The 21,260-nt window shown below is 42.6% G+C and overlaps 1 protein-coding gene across 1 annotated transcript in view; it reads left to right on the forward strand.

The window, feature by feature from the left end:
• SLC9A9 (solute carrier family 9 member A9) overlaps positions 1 to 21,260 on the forward strand; it is a 218,697-nt gene that overhangs the window by 14,235 nt on the left and 183,202 nt on the right. The window contains exons 3-4 of the mRNA XM_080410492.1: positions 2,036 to 2,113; positions 2,744 to 2,820. Of these exons, the coding sequence (XP_080266618.1) occupies positions 2,036 to 2,113; positions 2,744 to 2,820 (155 nt within the window). The remainder of the gene's footprint in view (positions 1 to 2,035; positions 2,114 to 2,743; positions 2,821 to 21,260) is intronic.

Raw genomic sequence — 21,260 nt, forward strand, 5'->3', positions numbered from 1 at the left:
TTTTCAATGAAGTTACCAACACAACTGAATTTGCTGGCATATTATTTGCCAGCTAGTTTTTTTCAACTTTATAATTCAAAGTAAGCAGAATGGAAAAAAAGGCTGAGCTCTCGCTTCCTGTTTATCAAATCAAGCTATGTGTTAGTAAGAAGACAGAAGTAATTTTGTAGGTCGGTCTTACTCTTCTGAAGCTAAATAATTAATCTAGAACACTGTAGCCTTAAAATATCACTTTATCTCAACAAAAGAGCTGCAAGCTTTTGCATTAATTACACCCTGTCTCTTTTAAAAGGATTGGTATAATATAGCCTGCTGACAGAACAGTAAACAGTACACAGGCTTATTAATTTTATTTTTCTCCAGCAATGCTGTGGTTTTAAACAGGATTCTATTTTACTGGAGGTTTGTAATGAATTGCAGTGACTGAACATTGTCCTTGGTCTCTCTCTGTGCCTGAATTTGAAAGCAAATATGAACAGTGTACCGACAACAGCTGGAATAAGAACTTTATCTCTTGTCTAACATCATCCTCATTCTAGCATTACTTAAAAAAAAATAATGGGTACTTTATAAACTGTTTCTGGCTGTTGTAGAAATAAAAATGTGTGTTTTGCATAAACAGGGCTGACATTGCACAGGCATTTGAGTGTAACAAACTGCCTGACAGAGGATGAAGTGGTGTCTGCTGCTGTGCCAGCCAGTGGCTTGGAACAGGAACCACAGGGGGACTAACCCAGTAGCATATACCATCAGTTCTGAAAGCAAAGAGCACTTCAGCAATGTCTTTGCAGAAAATCCAGTTAATCTTCAGAGAACTGCTGAATCTACTTCTTAGCTTACTGAGGATACAAGGAAACCCCTTTGCCAATAAAACAGATACAAGACAAGTAGGCAACAGGACAGCGTTGGTGCCTCTCAGATTTTGTGACACAGGGGTACGTTGCATCTTCAGTAACACAGAGACAGACATCACCAGAAGAAAAACAGTTTCATTGCCATGCCAATATGGCTTATGGTGTCAGCACATATAGAAATAGAAAAAAAAGCAAGGAACTGAGGATGTTACTGGTAAGTTAGTTAAGCTGCTAATAATTAAGGCCATCACAAAACCCTCAGATTGAAATCTGGAAGAAAAGGCTTATGCCATTTGTGAATGTTATGTCTGTGTAGGCAGTCCTTCTGCCAAAGAGGACAACTTGTGCTTTGCAAAACTTACATTTTCATAGGAAGCAGGAATAGCTAGTTATTGTGGAGAATCTAGAGCTTGTTTTGTTGCAGTCAGGCCAAAATGGATTGCCTGGACTGGACCAATTATATTTACAAGATGTGTTACAACAGAAATGAAGCTAGTGAAGCAGTCAGCAGATTTACTGAGAAACTTTAAGACAGTAAAAACCTATGCTGGCAGGTTAGCAGAGCTGATTGTACAATTGTAGTTTAATGAGTTATGTCGCATCTGAGCTACATTACCTAGCCCTGCTGAAAATGTGACATAAAATATATTTTTGATCATTTTGGGGTTAACTCAGGTGAAGTAAGCAAGATTAGCAAGCTCTGACTGTGCCTAAATAGATATACTTCAAAGGAAACATTACGCTGGTTTTGGTAGTGCAGGCCTTTTCTTTTATCACCATTCTGTATGTGGGAAACTGAAGCTCAACACTGATGACGTGTCTTCCCTGAAACTGAACAAGAAGTCCATGACTGATCCAGGAATTAATACATGGGACTGTCAAGTTGGATGTCTGGTAGTGCAGATACTATCACAGGGAATACTGCTTGTATGTGTTCCCCGTAAAGCAGTGCATAGCTGATTTCCTTCTGTAAGGAATATTTTTCAAGTACTGTTCTAGATATATATAAGCAGTAAGGAACTACACACTGATACTTGTAAGAAAACAGCCGAGTAACATTCTGGCCTGCAGACATTGAAGCTGATCCAGAGATTAATCCTGATAAGAAGTTACAATCAAAGTCTATTCTATCCAATTAAATGATTATTTGTCCTTACTCTCTCTTTTCTCCTTTCCGGCAGATGACATTTGATCCTTCCATCTTCTTCAATATTTTGCTGCCACCCATTATATTTCATGCTGGATATAGTTTAAAAAAGGTATGAGTCTCTTTCTTGTATTACAAAAGTGGCTGAATGTGATTGCTACTTTGTAGATCCAACAGGCCAGTGACAGAGCAGAGTTGGTTAACAATTATATTGCATGGGAAGAACTTGACAGGAATGGAAGAAAATGAAAGATGCATGGACCTCATTCTGCTCCCTTTCTGCATCTGTGCAAAGATTTGATCGCGCAGTAGATTTATAACAAAGATTTATAACACTTGGGCATTCCTGTTTTTAGAAGAGACCACTTCAAATCTGGTGACACTGCACGTAGGCAGCAGCCTACCTGTGGTTTGTATAGTGCACAATCAGGACGTTATTCAAGGGATGGGATTACAACAGTCTTTGCATCAGATACTTTCAGTGTGAACTTCTGTTATGATCCTGAACCATTTGGCCACATACATAAAAGGGAGAATTTTGATGGCATTCCAGCAGGCCAAAAATTAATCATCTGAAATTGTATTTTCCAAAATAACTGAAGTAGACTATGTTGTTTCATCTTATATTTGAGGTACAGGTTGTAACAAAAATGGCACTTCTAGGTACAGTGTTTCAACTTGGTCTGAATGTTCTTTCATTGACTATATCACAAATGACTTCTTTTCAAACTTGCCTCCCCAGAGACATTTTTTTCGTAACTTAGGATCAATTTTAACCTATGCCTTTTTGGGAACTGCCATCTCCTGCATCGTCATAGGGTAAGTTAATGCCTTCTGCTATTATTGCTCAAGTCATTATTAGTGCTTGGTATTTTTTTCAGCTAAAAACTAAACTTTAAAAAGAATTGTAGACCCTGCATGGTCAATACACTTCACAACTTGTGTAACAGATAAAGTAATTCCTTATCGGGGAATGCTGAGGTGGAAAAGGCAAAATTATTGGGTAGTGAGAACTGTCCAGGGCATACAGGAAACTGTGTCCTTGATTTCTGGTCTGTGACTGATGTAAGCATGAACTGTTTTCTACAACCCTGTAGCTTTAACCACCTGTCCTGAGACACAGAACCATTCTCTTGAATGAAATTCCATGCTTCTAACTAGAATTCCTTCAACAGGAGAGCAGATGTATAATAGAAAAGGAAGGCCTTCAAATCTCAAAAGGGGGAAGAACAGATACCTAGTAGCATATATGTAAAGTAACTGGAGTAATTTCAAAGGCTAAGTGAAACTTTCATTTGAAGGTTACATAAAAAGCCTCAATCTGGAACGATGTGTGAATTTAGCCTGGGAATGACTCAATGGCTTCTGCAGAAAAACAGGAAGGGAAAAAAGCAGAACTCTTCTTGTGCATCCTTTCACTTGTCGTAGAGTCCTGGTTTCAGCTGGGATAAATTTTCTCCTTGGTGGCTAGTGCAGTGCTGTGTTTTGGATTTGGTGTGGGAACGGCATGGTTGGGGACTTTCTGGTTTCTCAGGCCTTGCCAGCGGGAGGGCTGGAGGGGCACGGGAAACTGGGAGGGGACACAGCCAGGAAAGCTGATGTGAACTGGCCAAAGAGGTGTTCATACCATGGGACATCATGCTCGGTCTACAAACTGGGGTGGTGTTAGCTGGGGCTGCCAGTCATTTCTGGGGGACCGGCTGGGCATCGGTCAGTGGACAGTGAGCAGCTGCATCGTGCATCACTAGTTTTCTTTTCTCCCTTGCCTTCAGATTTCATTCCTGTCCCCTTCTCCCTCCTTTTCATTATAACTGTTATTATTATTATTATTGGTTTTTTTTATTATTATTTCAATTATTAAATTGTTCTTATCTCAACCGTCAAGTTTTACATTCCTTTTCAATGCTTCTCCCCACCCCTGTGGGTGAGGGGGAAGCGAGGAAGCAGCTGTGTGGTACTTAATTACAGGCTGAGGTTAAACCACAACACATTTAGACATTTCTCTCCTGTAAACCAATTGCTCATAGCTCTGTGAGACTGCAGAAAAGCAGTAGGGCTTTCCAGCCCAGTGATGCTCTTACACATGCATTTGGTTTATGAGCTCCAACATGTGTCATTGCCTTTGTAAATGGAAAACATCAGAGCAGCTTTGATAAGCTTGTTAGAAGAAACACACTGAGTTTAGCCTAAATTCCAAATACTTTCATTCTTATATTCATGTTATTTTATCTAAAACAGAATAAATGCAGATAGAATCTACTACAGAAAGTTCCTACTAGGAACAAAGCCTACTGGCAGTTCAGAGTTCAAACCCGTAGTCAGGGATAAGGATCCAAAGGAAACCCTAAGGAAGAGGAGTAAACACTGAGCAGCATGGGGACTTGTGCTGTTTTCCATACAAACCCACAACCCCCACTGAAATCACTGCAGAGAAGGCAGTAATATATTCAGAATAGGGCTTCCACGAACGTGGAGCGTGTTTGCATAATGCATATGTCAGGATAAGAATGAGATAATGAATGCATGAAGAAGAAAGATGATACAAAAACTTTACTAAGAAAATTGAAATTAAGTCCTAAAAGGAAAACTTGTCCTAAGAGAGAAGGGATGAAGAGCTATAGTTGTTGTTACAAAAGAAAGGACAGAACCCTGAGTTACTTCTGGACTGCGTTGCTGTAGACAGCTATTTTGTGCATAGGTATGATTAAGCATTGTGCTTACTTTTTATTATATATGCACAACACATATACATGTACATCAACATAGACAGGCATAGGCTGTATCTGCAGCCTCTCATCTGGGGCTGTGCTCTTTCTGCCTGAGTGAATTACGAAGCGCCCCATCGTGAACTCCTCCTGTGGGGTTTGCTGTAGGGACAGGGTACAGCCTATAACAAAGAAGGACGAGGCTTCTCTTTGTAAACCAGAAACAGCTGGGAAACATCATCAATAAAGAACAGGAACATCATTTGTATTGTTGCAAGCTTTTAAGAGCGCAAAGTTGCCATGGAACAAACTGATATAATGGTGCCTGTCTCCTCTTTGTAAATCTTTGCTTTTGTGTGAAAGGCTGTCTTCTGGCATCAGGAAAGAGGAACTGTGTGGAATTTGAGTGAAAAGGCGATAATCAGATATTCCCACTGAGGGCAGGGGAAGGAGGGGTAAGAGGGATTGTTTTTTCTTAGTTAAGGCAGTGCTGAAATGTAATCGCTTTCAGCTGAATGTCGCTGTAAGAAACGCCTGCCCACGCTAGCTGTAATACTGTCCTCAGCCACTCCAGCAAGTTATAGCGATTCCCAAGCTCTCCCAGCTAGGCCAAATGATGCCCTTCGCACCAAGCCTGACCAGCAAGGATCCATGATCCATGCAGAGAGGTCCCATGAGGGAAAGAAGAACATCCCCCACTCCAAGCCATATTCACTTTGAAAAATTCCTGAAGTTGTCCCTTCATGGAGAACAACAGCCTGCTGACTGGATCTGCATGATGTACGATCACGTAAGATCCGGACTCTCAGCAGGTCTTTTCTCTGCCCATGGTTCCAGCTTCCTGTCCCCTGAAGAACAGTGTGGATGATCAGTGGGACAGCTCTTTACTCCTAGGGAAAATCATAGAGATCTTTCAGCAGACTTCCCTGATACAGGTGGGCAGCCTCTTGCTGTAGCAGACTACTTGAGTTTCACAGACTTAGAGAATAATCTAGGTTGGAAACGTTGACTGGACATCTGCAGTCCAACTTCCTAATAAATATGTGAATGGCTTCAAATTTAAATCAGGTTGCTTGGGGCCCCATCCAGATGAGTTTTGAATATCTCCAAGAATGAAAATTCTCACTGGGAAGCCTGTTCTAGTCTTAACCACCCTCACTACAAAGATTGTTTTTCTGTATATCCAACTGAAATTTTCCTTGCTTTTACCTTGTAACCTTTGCCTCCCATCCTTTCACTGTGCACCCCTCTGAAGGTGGCCTCATCTCTATAACCACCAATTAGCTGAAGATGGCAGTTACCTCCCCTCCTAGTTACAGGAGAAAGCTAAGCTGCTTTTCTCCAAGCTCAGCTCTTTGTCTCTTCTCATACATCATGCCTATCAGCTCCCTAATTATCTTGGCGGCTCTCTCCTGGACTGTCTCCTATCAGTCTTTCTCATATTGGGGGTCCAAAACTGAACACATTATTCTAGGTGCCACCTCACAAGTGCCAAGAAGAGACTAACTGCTTGCTCACTGCACTTCTACGAATGTGATGTGGTTTGCAGTTAGCCTTCATAGGTGCAGTTATGAAGTCCACTTCTGACTCATGCTCAACTTGCTACCCTCCAGGACTCCAGGGGGTTTCTGCACACAGCTATGTGGCCAGCCATGCTCCTGCATGACCTTTGCACAGGGTTATTCCATCTTTGCAATATGTATCTGGATATTAGCTATGTGCTGATGACTGACTGTAAGCTGAAGCAGTACTGAGCTGATGCTACTTGGTGAGCCCATGAAAACTGGGCTGCTGAAAAATTAAATGAACATCCACCCTGTTTTGTTTTTTCTTTTTTTTTATCTTTTAGAAGAAGCAGGGAGAAGGGCCAAACTTCAGCTTCTGCAAGGAATAGTGTTCTCTTCCCTCAGATTTTATTTTGCTGTCTGGAAGATTATATGCTATCTGATGGGATGCATCTTCCAGAATTGATGCCTATGATAGATATTGTCAATTTTGATAATGGAAGAGTGCTCAAGTATTTGGAAAAAACTCAACACTATGGTAACACCCTATCAGAGCAACATGTGAGGTACTGAATGGCAGAGGGGGTAGAAAGATTTGCATTGACACACACACAAACACACACTCCCCCTTGAAACATCTTGACTTCATAGATCAGCATTCTCAGTGCCAGCCAGCACCAAGATGCCTATGCATAGGAGCACTGACATCATAAAGTTGGCCTTATCTGTGATTTTTTATTTGGTTTCACTTGGGTTCTTGCAAATTGCAATGCCAAAACCACATTTTAGATATTCAGAATGCAGCATGTTTGTACTCACTTACTCATATTTTTCCAGCCTGCCTGGTACATTTGGCAAGACCTGATTTTTCTGGAATTCAAAGCACTCTGAGTGTGCAGCTCAAATAGCAAACGTATTTGCAGACAACTTAGGCCAAGTTTGATCTGTCTTTGTGGCTGCAGTGAGAATTTTGCTTGAATAAAACTAAAACAAAAAAAAGCATCTGGGTCAGAAAAAATAGACAAATTGTAGTTTCAAGACAGTGAAGTTACGAAATACAAACAGCTGATAATGCTGGTGTTAGGAAGAGTCATTCCAAGATCATCACTGTTTTAAGGGGAAAGATGTAGATGTTTATACTAGCTACTCAGTTTGCATAGCCTTCTCTGGCTGGAGAAATAGGATGTCTTCATATTCCAACTAGAGCCAAAGTTGGTTAGTTTGGCCTGATTAATTCCCATACAAGCCTGTGAGAGCATGGATGCTTGCTTTAGAATAAGCATATGAGACTGTTTCACGGTAATCATGCTTAAAAGTGAACTTCTAGTTAAAAGAAACCACACAGAGTCAAAATATTTCTTTTGTGCATCTTTGTATAACTGCAGTGACTAAGTTTGGACAAAGAAGTCTCTTCTGACATTTAAATTAAAGTGTGAGGAATAATTCATCATACTTGATTCTCACAGGCAGTCAAGAATGCTTTCCCTTGCCATTCCTCACCATTCTACAAATGAATATTCAAATGCTTATTGCATATGCTCACTAAAACCTGAGATTATGATATAATATTTTCTAAATTCTTTCTTTCAAAAACTAGATCTTAAATGGTTTTGTTTGAAAACCAGAATTATTTTTTTGTTTCTATACACAGCCATACACATAAAAAAATATAAATTTATAAGAGAGAAGGAAAGAAATATCAAGAAATAGCAAATACCACTTCAGATATTTTTGAGAAAACAAAAGGCATGAGATTGGGCTTTCCATCACAACCTTGCTATGAAAGTAGACCTTATCCATTCAAATGTCTGTGGTATCGAGATTCTATCATCATGTGAAAATGTTTTTTTCTTCACCCTTAACTGCACACTTGTAACAGCCCCTCTTTGTGCCTCCTAAAGGAGGAAGGGATGGGCTGAAATAACGGTGTTGCTAAAAAGCAGCAGTAGCAAGAAATGTTCCACTTGCCTTTACACAGTTTAACTGGGTATGTTGCACCCTGACATAACTATACAGTCAAAGATTTAGTTGTCTCATCAGTATATGCATCCAAATGTACTTCCGAAGGTTAGGAGAAAAATCCCTCCCACTAGCATACCATTTAAACAGACTACTGATGATTAATCATCTTTAGTAGAAAACAGTCTTTCAAAACAAAAGTGTGACCTTTTTTTGCGTGTGTGGTATATTCATTTCCTCCTGAGAAGTTAGCTTATTTTACAGCTGCCTCCTCAACAAGAAGTGGCTTGCTGTGCTCTTATGGGAACATGAGACAGGACTATTGATATACTGATACACTGACATATTCTCAGTAAACACAGGTTACAGGTTCTGTCTCTCATTAAGCACGCAGCAGTGCATGCCTGAGAGGTTCAGCAGGCAATAGTTCCGTTTACTGAGCACTGCATGGCTCTGGGGTGCGGGGTTTTTATCATCACACACATCACACACACACACCAAATATTTCAGAAGTTTGGCAAATGCTGGGTGGATGTTTAGTTAGGGTATAGGTGTGTTCTATATTACCTTCTGATCGAAGCTGAATACAATACAGAAATGGGGTCTGCTGATACGAAACGGTATCGAGTTTATAATCTGACTATTCTTTCTCATCTGAGGCCTATGGACAGATTTAACAACTTGGAAACTTGTAGCTGTGTGCTTCAGCAGAGCAAAACCAAATGTTAATTGGCTTGAATCTGCTGTACAGTGCTGTGGGATTCTGCTGGGTTTGGGAAACGGTTTCTGCAAGGAAAAATGGGGCCAGGTTAAGGGTAACAGAAAAAAAGTCTTCTCTCCATTACAGAGCTCTCCATAAACTAAGCAAATACCTTTACAAGGATTATCTGCTGCTACACCAACTAAGCTCTTGCTTTCCCAGATAAACATTTTTGTATCAATTCAAAATTAATTCATGTACAAGGAAAGTAGCAATTTCTTTTTTCTAAGATATTGTTTTCTAAACTGCATGTTCCCACCAAAAGATGCAAAAAACCCCTCCAGGTCCACCTTTCCTCCACACACCACCTGTAAATGGCAAATGTCTAACCTCCACGAAGGGAAGAATAAAAGCTTTGGTTTGGGGACAAACAGAAACTGGTGAGAGGGGGTTGGTGTTTTAAAGATTAACTGAGGAAGAAAAAGGGAAGAATTATACATAGAACATTTACCCTCCTCAGTGATAAAAACCCCAAACATCACCTGTCTTGCTCTAATAATTTCTATTAATCTTTTGAAGCCAGATATTCAGCCTATAACTGGAAATAAAGACAAAACTAGTAAGCAGACATTCATTTGAATGTAGTTTAAGTTTTGTAAGAGTATAGTTCCTGTGTTGGTATCCTGTTTTGGTTTTTTGGCTGCTTTCACGTCCCATCTTGGAGTGAATGCAGGCATTTTCTTTCAGTCATGAGGCAGTATTGCACCATTTTTGCATTGACTTGAGGAAAGTCAAGAAACAGGCAGGATTTAGCTGAAAAATCAAGTCTTTCCAGAGATCTCCAAAGGCGGCAACCTAACACTGAGCCCCAGAAGGAAAAGAATTGGTGTGTTTAGTTGTTAATGCGCTGCTCAGTGGCCCAGGGCAGTAGCTTTAATTCTTTGGTCAGTCCAAATCTAAAATAATTCTGTTGCAGTCTGTGAATTTGCAAACTGCAACTCACAGCTACAGTTGCAAGAGGAAGTTCCTGCTCATCACTTTTGTTTAAAGATATTTGGTGAATCCAAAATGGGTTAGTATAGTATGAGTTTAGAGAAGCTTGAAAATACACATCCGCTATGGTATCTGGGTATAGGAATTTTGCAAAGAGAGTAAAAAAGGGAAGAAGATTTTTCACAGCTATAACTCCCAGCGAGTCCTAAAAGTTATAAAGTAGTAAAAAAGCCTGTAATTTGCATGACTTGTCAACCTACGGATAAAAAGCTGAGTTAAATCAAGACACTGATATAAAATAGTGTTTCCTAGACCACTAACACCCACACAGAGCTGAAAGCTCTTCCAAGAGTACTTTGATGCATTCAAGTATGTCTTGCTGCAAGTTAAGTCAGAGTTTGTAGCTATTTCACAATAAACATCTGACATTGTTTACTGCAGCAGAGTTGATCATGCAGAAAACAGTTTTTCTTCTCATAAACAGATGTGGTGAACAGCAGGGTGTAATTATTTGTCTCTTCCAGAAGAACCCCTCAGCATACTAAGGATATTGAAAGAATTGTATTATAGGAAACACAAAAGGTGTGGGAATGCAGAAGCAAAGAACCTGGAATACCAGGAAACTCATGTAAAATCAAAAGGATGTTTAATTTGGTATTTGATATCCAGTAGGTTCTCCAGGAATCCAGCAAAAATGTTAATCCACACGCTCTTCTTAAAAACACACAAATGACATTTGTTGCAAAATAGGCAAACCACTCAAGTTCAGATATTTTCCAAGAAGGAACCCTACACTGGAAGGAAGAGTTTGTTTGGGGGGTTTTGTTTGTTTTTGGGTTTTTTTTACAAAGTTTCTTTCCAGTTGCCTTAGAAGTTGAAGTTTTTACTTCAGGAAGGAATACTTTTGGATAGATCTGTTAATGTCTTCCTTCCCAATCTTCATGGATCCTTTAAGAATTGACACCCAATGTGGTCTCCGAAGACTGCCGTCCCCTATTTCTCTGGCTACAAACCACCCACGCACCTGTGCAACCCAGCTTCCTTGGCATCATTTGGAAGTCTCAAGTTTGCAAGACTACTCGCACAGTCTATGTTAACTTCCAGGGAAAATGTCTTTACAGAGCTGGTGAAATGGAAAACATGCGTCCCTTCTGGCCCTGTATCCTGACAGACCACTGCCATTCTTAGGAGTACGTAGTTCCCAGAACAATTAAAGACTACAGAGGAGTTGAAAGCAGAAGAAGGAGGTATACTGACTCTGCTGTAGTTGTTCTTTTTCCATACAATGGATACTCTTGCACACTGCATGAGAAAGCTTCATACAAAGCATATGACTGAGGAAGATATCTCTACTTCAGCCAATGCTATGCGTTGCTTCAGGCCATACATAACTGTATAGCTTTGCTAGGTAATGAGCCATGCCGCACTTCCTTCTGAATCAAGCTGGGCAATGACATGAGCTCTGTCATGTACACAGGAATTTGTGAATTGGTTGCAGTGTGCTTTGAGCTGCTTCAGGGTGAAAGGTGTAACAGAAATTTGAAAGAGAGAAGGAAAATCCTATTCTACTTCAGTAGCATTGAGCTGCCTGCAATCTTCAGTCTCCCCAAACTGACCAATTTACTGTTAGACAGATAAAATGCTGATCAGCCTTTGGAAGTGTACAGGCAGTAGTTCATTGGTGTGCTTGACGTAGGGCAGAAAGGGAGAGTGTGACACAGATCTCCTACCTGTTACCTTGAAAATTTCATAATACACCAACTGAGAGGATGCTTTGTTCACTCACTCACCACCATCGTACATAACCCTCTTCTGAGCTAGTTGATCAAATAGGACGCTTGCACCTGATAAAACTTTTATGGAGCACAACTGCTATTAGGCTGAAATGTTTCGTAAACACACCAGCTTTCATGGTGGCTCTAGGATATATGCTACTCTCAGTGGAGACAGAATCTACAAAAGCTGGTCTGATCAAATAGTCAGGTTCTGCACAGTGATAGATAGATATTTAAATATTTTCTTCAGCTCCTGGTTGTTTCCGAGTATTAAGATGACCATGAACCATCTAAGGTGTTTCTCTTGTCTTGGTTCTCCTCTGAATACTTTCTGTCTGAGAAGAACTCCATTACGTTTGACTCTGTACTCCATACATTTAACTACATTGATAAACGGCAGCAAGTTCAGCGGGTGGCCAAGATGGACAGGAGCTGGGACATTTACTATGTAAGAAACTGGAGAAACTGAGCTTGTTTAGCCTAGAGAAGAGAGGCTTTGAGGGGAGGTTATTAGGAAGACAAAGCCAGGCTCTTCACAGCAGAGCACGGTGGGAGGAAAAATTGACAGATGTAAATCATAATTTAAGAAAGGTCTGACTTGATAAAAGCAAAAACTTTCTCACCATGAGGACACTCAAGCATTGGAACAGGTTGTCCAGAAGATGCTAGGCAACCTCCATCCTTGGAGGTTTTCAAGACATAAGTGGCTAAAGCCCTGAGCACTTTGGTCTGATCTCATAGCTGACCCTGCTTTGAGTAGGAATTTGAACTAGACATGTCCTGTGTTCCCTTCCAACCTAAGTTAGTCTACAGTTCTGTGATGCTATAAATAACATACATTACAGCAGAACATATTCTGCACCTAGTCCATTCCATTCAACCATTTTGTACTTTCAACTTTTCTACCACTTTTTCTTTTGATTCTTTTGATATCTTGGTCCCCATCATTCCATACCCAACATTTAGCTTCCCAGGATTTTTTTCTTCCTCCTTTTTTTTTAAATATGGAGTCTGCAATTAAGAAGTCTTACTGAAGAAAAATTACTAGGATCGTTTCACTTCCTGCTGCAGCAAGGACTTTATGCGTGAAGATGGCTCTTAAAATGCTAAGTACCCTCTGTTCCCAGCCAGCTCCATACCTTAAAAAGGAAAAACCACTTTCATTTCTGTAATACACTCCATGGGCATTTGCTTGCTCTTTGCACCATCACCTCTCCCCAGCTAACCACCCTCTCTCTGAAGCTCAGCAGCAACTAAAATTAAAATGTTAAAAGACCGCAACCTCCACTCCTTTTTGACCTCTCCTTTATTGGGAGCATGGGTGCTTTTATCTGTTATGTGATATTGATGTGCACGTAGAAAATTTTGAGCACGATGATGTCACTGGTAAAAAAAAAAAAAAAAACACCCAACTTGATCTGTAAAAAGACAATGACTAATAGTGAAACTGCAACAAGAATGTAAGGTCATATATAGACACACCGATTGGCCTAGATACTGCACCACCAATGCCTTTTTGTAGCCCGCTTAGGTTGCATGAGAGGATTGCTATTACTCTGACTGAAAATGACAAACAAAATACTTTTTTGAATTGTTCACCTTCCTTTCACCCATACTTACAACCCACTCAGCGGTGAAAATAAGGAAAGACTAATTTTGCTGAGGAACAGGGATTATTTTCAGAGTTCTGTTTGCCTATCTGATTCAATCCAAGTGAGACCACACATGAAAACATTAGGTGTGTTCCCTGAGAATGATCTTCATTTCTTTGATTTGGGGAGGGGAGGAGTGTGTGTTTATGCAATCTCCATGGAACATAAGTATCATAAAATGAAATTAGGAAAGCGGCAGAAGCTATCTGATGTTGTTCAGTCCTCTTGCAAATCACATCATCTAGTTTATGCAGTTGCCCTCCATTGTTCGTCGGGATTTGAATACAACTGATTCCAGTTTCTCTCCCTTCAAACAATGTTCTGAGTGAGATTGCTCTTCAGCCCTCTTCTGTCACAGTCAATGAATAATTGAGGGTGGAGCTGACCTCGGGTGCAATCCCCTGATGAAAAACAAGGCTAACTTCAAAAGTTTGAGCAGGTTACTCTGAGCTTTGTCTGGTCAAGTTTTGAATGCACCTTGGTATCCGTGTCTGAGGAATAGCTTTAGTAACCAAGTGCCAGTGAGATTTCAAACCAGTGTTCATTACTTTTTGAACCCAGCAGGAGGGTGGGTGGGTTTTCTACACACAAGTTCTTCCTTGGTGAGCAACTTAATTTATCTTTTAAGTTTTAAGATTTAAGCTTTCAGTAATCATCCTATCAGTGCTATCTTATCTGGCCCACCCAGAAATCCACAATTTATGCTACAGCATGACATCATTATCTGTCTAACCTGACTGCTACATAGACGTCCTCATCTAGTATTCAAATACCTTGTAATTTTGGCTTGATTTCTAGGAAGCAGAATATTGCTCTCACTTTAGGTTTGGAAAAATGCACTTGCTGATAAGTTAAGGGATGTGACTGTTGGGAGACAACTCCGCAGCCCCATGCCCTGCCCGTCGCCAGGCTGTGGCACGCCACTTGCTGTGTGACTGGGAGCATCTCAACAGCAGTGTTTTGCCATCACCATTCAGGTGGCTGAAAAATTCATGTACCATGGAAGAGAGAACAGCCTCGGTGAGGCCAGCATCGGAGCGCCCTGCCAGGGCCGGGTGCCGTACAGAGGTGGCTGGGTGATTCGGGATCTGGTTCCCTGGCCAAAGCACGATCCCATTCTGGCACCTTCCCTCTGCTGCAGCCAGAGGGAACGTTTGTGTCTGAGCCAGAGTCAGGCCTTCAGCGCCAGGGCCTCACCCATGGTCCTGTTCAGGCTGAACGGTGCCATGTCACTGCTCAACTTTGCGGGGTGTTTGCGGGGCTGTGTGTGAGCTCTTTTCTCTGTTAAGGATAGTCATGGGCATTTCTTTCCATATGCATCAGAGAGGAGGAGGAAAAACACGCCTTAACTACTTAAAATACAAATAGACAATGACAGAAACAGCAAACAGAAGTATTTAACGATAGCATCCAGTGCTGCAGGGAGAAAACAAGAAAATAACGCACACTTCGTGCAGGGCAGGGCCGGGCCGCCCGGGCAGTGTTTGCTCACAAGTCTCACAGCAGCGCACCGGGCCCGCGGGGCGGGGCGGCGGGGCGGCAGGGCTCGGCAGCGGCCAGCAGGTGGCGGCCGCGCTCCGCCTGTGCCGGCCAGGCCCCGCTCCGCGCCCCGCCGGGAGGGTGCGGGGGCGGAGAGCGGCTGCCGGACGCGCCGTTCTGCTGGGGCCGGCCCGCAGGGAGCGCGGGGTCGGCCGCCCCCTGCTCCCGCCGCGCCCCTCTGGCGGGGGGCCGGTTCCCAGGGCCGGGAGGAGCCCCGGGAAGCGCCTGGCAGCGCCGCCTGGGCGCCCCCGCGTCCCGGGGGGCAGGCAGCAGGATGCGGGAGAGGCCCGGGCTGGCCTCCCAACCCGGCTTTCCCCGGCGCTCCCCGTGAGCCCCTGTACGCGGCTGAGCGGGGAAAGCGGGTCGGAGAAATGCCAAGCTGGTCTAAAGGCAGACTCTGTGTTAGTTTTTAGATGATCGAAGGAAAATGTTAAGGAGGGAAAGAAAATCTCATTTTATCTCAAACAAAACTTTTTTTCAAGTGCCTGGTTTCTGTTGAGAGCTCTTCTCCAGGCTGGTGGCACCTATGCACATGGTGGGCCTGTCTGGGGCAGCGCGCCCGTTCCACAGGAGAAGCGCCCGTGCCAGCTTTCCCGCTCACTGCCTGACGGGAACAGCTCCCAAAGCCTGCAGGAGCCAGGACACTCGCTTCTCTTTTCTCCAAGTTTGAGCATGGGTTGTAAGGCTGTACTACAAGCTACCAAACAAGCATCACCCTTGACACGTCACTCTTCCAACACTGACCTACCCAAGGGTTCTGAATAACACAGCCATGAAACAATAGCCAGGAACTGCTATTAGAAAACTAGAGATGTCATGGATAGGAGGGGCTCATCTAGCTAAAACTGCTGTCCATGATGCCTAAATGTCAGGTCATTACACTTAGTTTTTTTCACTTTTTTTTAAGCATGGACTTAGTTACGGGAATCACGACACAATTATTTTAAGGACATGCTAACAAAATTCCATTAGTTACAGGAACACTTGCAGCACTGGAAGCAAGTCAGAAGCCTGAACTAGTTGCTACAGTGCCCTTCTAGTAAAGGGAATAGGCTGCAAAACCCATTACAGTTGCAACCTCTTGCTGGCAAATTGCAGCCTCATTAGTAATCTTGGCAAGATGACGGGGGTTTTACATTACTGATCCTCTTGTTAGCCCCTCAAGTGTGTGACTGAAGCGCTCTTTCGGGAGCAGTTTGTGGAAGTGAATGTTGTAAATATATTTCCTTTATAGGCAAACAGATGCTCTGTGTCTTTGGGGCTATCAAACCGGCGCATTCACGAACACACAACTCACTTAAAAATAAAGCGGAAGAGAAGGTAGTACTTAAATCTGCCAAAAATTAAGAGGTAATGATAATTGTAAGCACATAAATCTTGTCATATTTTCCCAGTGGGCCGAGACACATAAAGTAACTTCCTCTTCCTGCAAAACTGTCTCTTTGGTGGTGTGGATGTTCTATATGCATCTTATATACAACAAGAATTACTTTTATATTTTTTTTAAATGAAAGAATAGATTAACCTATCAATGACATACTGAGCTGCAATGCATTAACATTACAGGGCAATACCAGTTATTATCAGACAGGTAGTAGGTGGTCCTGTTCATGTACTCCACTAATAAAAGAATTTTATATAATTAGGAATTGTCTGCCATAAGTGTCCACAAGTGCTCTTTCGTGTGTCCTTCACACCCCAGCCTGGATGGAAGTATATGTGGTGCATGTGCTGAAGAAGTATTATTACCTCTTAACTGTGTCTAGGAGCTAAACTGGCAGCAAGACTTTTCCCCTGCTGGTGGAGTGATTGAGCAAGGATTTAAAAAAAAAAAAAAAAAAAAAACAAAAAAAAACAAAAAAAAAAAAACAAACAAAAAACATAGCCAGGATAACAAACCTGTTATTTGTGCTATTAGAGCGGTAAGGAGAGTGTCATCAACTGGTGATCAAAGCTTGTGGTGAAGGAAGGGTACCTTTGGTTTCAGTGTTTACTCTGAGAACAGGTGCCTGTTAGTAAAATCTTTAGTGCTTAAATACATGTCTATGCATGTTAGGGTCTGGCCAGGAGAAAACACAGCCTAATAGAACACCAGGCAATAGTCACCTAAGGTTCATAAGCTATTCAGACTTCGTTCCTTCAGAGTATTCACCCTCATTCTCTGGGTGAATTGTCAGTTCATAGGCTTTCAGTGCACAGGAGAGACAAACAACCATTAGGTTGTAAAGGTAAAAATGTTCAATATAATGTAAGGACAAATTCCATTTTTTCTCACAGATTATTTAAACCAGGCTGTTCTTTCCTTAGGTTGACCTGGGAAAGCTGTGGAGAATCCAGCCAGGCTGCTTCCACATCAGTAGAGCACATTGGAAGCAGTTCTAACACATTTCCCAGTAATTGCCCAATAAAGCCTTATAAAGGACAAACAATTCCACAAAGCTTCTTGGATAATATTACCCCTGATTAAAGAGCCTCAGAAAGGGCTTCTCCGCTGAGGAGAAAAAAAATGCCACACCATGTGTCACAGCAGCCTCCAAACTATCAAGCTGCAACAAGGTCTTTTACCATCTCATACCAACACACTCTTCATACCTGTCCCTCTGCTGCCTTCTCCTCATCCCACCTCATCCAGGACCTGCTCTCTCTTCTCTTGCTTCTTCATCTCTCTCCTTCTTCCTCGGCTGCCCAACCCCTTCACAGAACCAGCCACAGCTGCACCCTGTCTACATCAGCCAACCCGCCGCCCCTGAAGACAGCCCACAGCTGTATATTATCAATGATAATCAACGCAGCTTCATTCCTCTACAATTCCCCCTTTTTTTTTTCTTTTTAACATTTCATACCTCATGTTTTTACCAATCACCACAAACATTTTACAAATAAAGTTTTCATACAGTCCTCTATAATCCCTTTAACAACCACGAGGTTAGCTTGTCACAGGCTATAAACGAGGCATCTATAGCTGCACTGTTCAGAACTATTTCTCCTCTATGTTCTTCATCTGTTCATTAGGTACTGGCCTCTGGGTGGCTTCTGCTTTGAAAGAATTAATTATTCAAACTCTGCCTATGTATCTCTTTTCAACAACAACTAAGCCCATTGTGTCACAAGGACAAAAACCTTTGGTAACAGCCAGGACAGATGGCTGAAGCCAGGCAACACATTTCAGAGGTGTGCCACACCTCTGTGTTATCAAATCTGGCTTTATTGGCAAACCTTATTATCTTTGATACTTTAATTAAAATGCTACACTTGGGGATGTTCTTGTTGTTCAAAAACCTCACATTCAATTATTTTTAATGCCTCATTATGAAGAAAAACTGGAAAACATGATCCAACTGCAAACTCAAAGCTCAACAATCCAAAGAATACAAACTACATCATTTAATAAAAATCTTGTCTGAGGACTTATTATTTATCTTTTGGTGTTTTTGTAACATGTTGGTTATGGAAGCACTGCTGTGTTATTCAGCCAATATCCCTGCTTGAATGCTCTCTTCTTTCCATAGTGATACCATGTAAGCCCTGGTCTCAAGGGAATGTGGAACAGTGCAGTGCCAAGATGCTGTGCTGAGATACTTGTGCCTTCATACTTCCTTTTCTGCAGGGCTTTCTGCCTTTAAAAAGTCGTCTGAGTTACTTTCCTCTCTTTCTCTCACTTCTTTGATCTAGTTGACCATTATAGTCTAACCAATTCTTAATTTCCGTTTGCTAGGCCGTTTTGAAAGCCTCGTGCATGAATTCCAGTTGATAAAATTGCCATTGGGATGCCCTTTCTCTTCCTTTAGCATTGATCGTCATCACTCATGAACAGATGCTGGGGGGGCAGATGATCTTTCAAATGTAGCAAGGAAGACTAGGAGGAGAGTGCCTGGAGGCAGAATCCACCATTTAGAAGCACGTAGTCACACAGGGTGGTGTTAGCTTGCTTCGGGTAGGGAGGGGAGTGAGAACTGAACATCAAAGTGCAATGGAAATGTAAAATCCTTAGTGCCCTGATTCCTCCTTTCATCTGTGCTTTTTCTCCTGGCAAGGTGTTGCAGGCAGTTCTGCTTTCTATGCCACTGAACATACTCAAGTGTCAGTGAATGTAAATGGAGCTCCTAGATCTGTGTTTTATCCTTTAGAAGTTCTAACGCTCACTAAAATTAATTTGAGATTGAAAATATTTTCAATCATCAAAAGCAGGTACAAACAGTCTTTCTAGGACAAACTAGGCTCAGGTATTCTTCAGGCTCAAGCTGCTCAGGCTGGGGAAGAGCAGGAAAACTGGGAACAATCCAACCTAGGGGACTCCTTAGGCCAGGTCAAAGTCATGTGCTGCATGGTAGCGATAGATTGGCTTCTGGGCCAGAAGCTTTGGTGCAGAATCCTGCCTGTCCTTTTGATGCTGTGTCTCATCCCGACTGCAGTCAGCTGAAGTATTTGAAAAAGACGTGGCAAACAAAATGTACCAAATTTATACTTAGTGCAGCTGCCTTTCTGGGTTTGTACCCAGAATGACGCTCAGGCAACGCTTTGCAAAGTAAAAGGCTGCTGGAAGAGAGTGATACCCACTTTTGTAGTTAGGTGCCCCAGAAAACACAATTTGCTTCAAATAAGACTTGAACTCGGTAAATGACTGAGTGCTGCCGGGGCGGGCAGTGGGCAGCAGAGGGTGGCACAGCCCAGCTCACAGGTGGCTCCGCAGCTCCCGGCACCCTGTGCCTCAGCTGGCATCTGGCATCCCTTTCCTATCTTGAGGCTTCCTCCTCTATCATGTGGGATCAAGATTTATTCCCTGATCTCTTGTTGCTAGTGCTATTGCTTAACTGCAGACAGCTCTGCTGCACTCTTCTGTCTGTCTCTAATGTTCTGTTTGGTTTTTACTGTATGTTCAGTTACTAGAAAAAACATTGTCATCATTATTTCCTTATACAGCCCAAACATCTGGTGCCTTCAGTAGGTGTTTGGTGAGTGTGAGTAATTCTGTAATGTCTCTAACCCTTTCAATGCTCCAAAACATAGGCCAGGAATTATTTTACAGGAGAAATCGCTATGAAAAAAAGAAGGCTGCGTGCATGTGTATGAAAAACTGAAACATAAGACAAAAAGTATAATATGTAGTTAACATAACATGAACTCCAAACTGAAGGAAGAAGAGGTCCTAAGGCCAATTTTTAAAGTTTTGTCAAGAAATTCCAGAAATACTTACTAACTTCATTGCTTGGAGCGATACCAACAGGCAGCCTAAAGCAATTAATGTTCACTTATTTCTGACGCACATTTTACTTTTGTGAGTAGTATCAAAAAATTTCCCCATGTGTAGAGGCCTGACCTGATTCAAGAAAGACTTCTCTGATGAGATATGAACAGTATCTCACAAACTGTGGTCAACCTATGTTACAAACCGCTACTGGCAAGCATTTTGAGTAATCAACTGTCCATAAGAGATGAAAAAAAAAAAAAAAAAAAAAGATTTCTGCAATTTACAGCTTACAGTGAATTCTAAATAGATACTCTGTAAAACTGTGTCTGTGGTGGGCAGGATGCCAGGTGCCACCAAAGCCACCCTGTCACTGCCCTCCACAGCTGGACAGAGGAGAGAAAATGCAATGATGGGCTGGTGGGTCGAGATCAGGACAGGGAGCGATCACCCACCCGCCACCCTCATGGGCAAAACAGGCTCAGCTTGGGGAAGTTAGTTTAATTTATTACCAACCAAATCAGAGTAGGATAATGAGAAACACAAACTCAAATCTTAAAAACAGCTTCCCCCCACCTCTCCCTTCTTCTCAGGCTTAACTTTACTCCCAATTTCTCTCCCCTCTCCCCTGCAGTGGTGCAGGGAGATGGGGAATGGGGGTTGCTGTCAGTCCATCACACGTTGTTTCTGCCGCTCCTTCCCCCTCAGGGGGAGGCTCCTCACACTCTTCCCCTGCTCCAGCGTGGGTCCCTCCCACAGGAGACAGTCCTTCATTAACTTCTCCAACATGAGTCCTTCCCATGGGCTGCAGTTCCTCACAAAGTGCCCCAGTGTGGGTCCCTGCCATGGGATGCCGTCCTTCAGGAACAGGCTGCTCCAGCCTGGGCCCCCTGTGGGGCCACAAGTCACACCAGCAAACCTGCTCCTGCCTGGGCTTCTCTCTCCATGGGGCCGCAGGTCCTGCCAGGACCCTGCTCCAGTATGGGCTGCCCATGGAGTCACAGACTCCTTTGGGCATCCCCCTGCTCCAGCATGGGGTCCTCTGTGGCCTGCAGGTGGATATTGCTCCACGGTTAACCCCCATGGGCTGAGGGCACAGCCTGCCTCACCATGGTCTTCACCATGGGCTGCAGGGGAATCTCTGCTCTGGTGCCTGGAGCCCCTCCTGCCTCCTTCTGCCCTGACCTTGGGGTCTGCAGAGCTGTTTCTCCCTTGTATTCTCACCCCTCTCTCTGGCTGCCGTTGT

The sequence above is a fragment of the Falco punctatus genome, assembly GCF_963210335.1.
Source record: "Falco punctatus genome assembly, chromosome: 13".
Lineage (NCBI taxonomy): Eukaryota > Metazoa > Chordata > Aves > Falconiformes > Falconidae > Falco > Falco punctatus.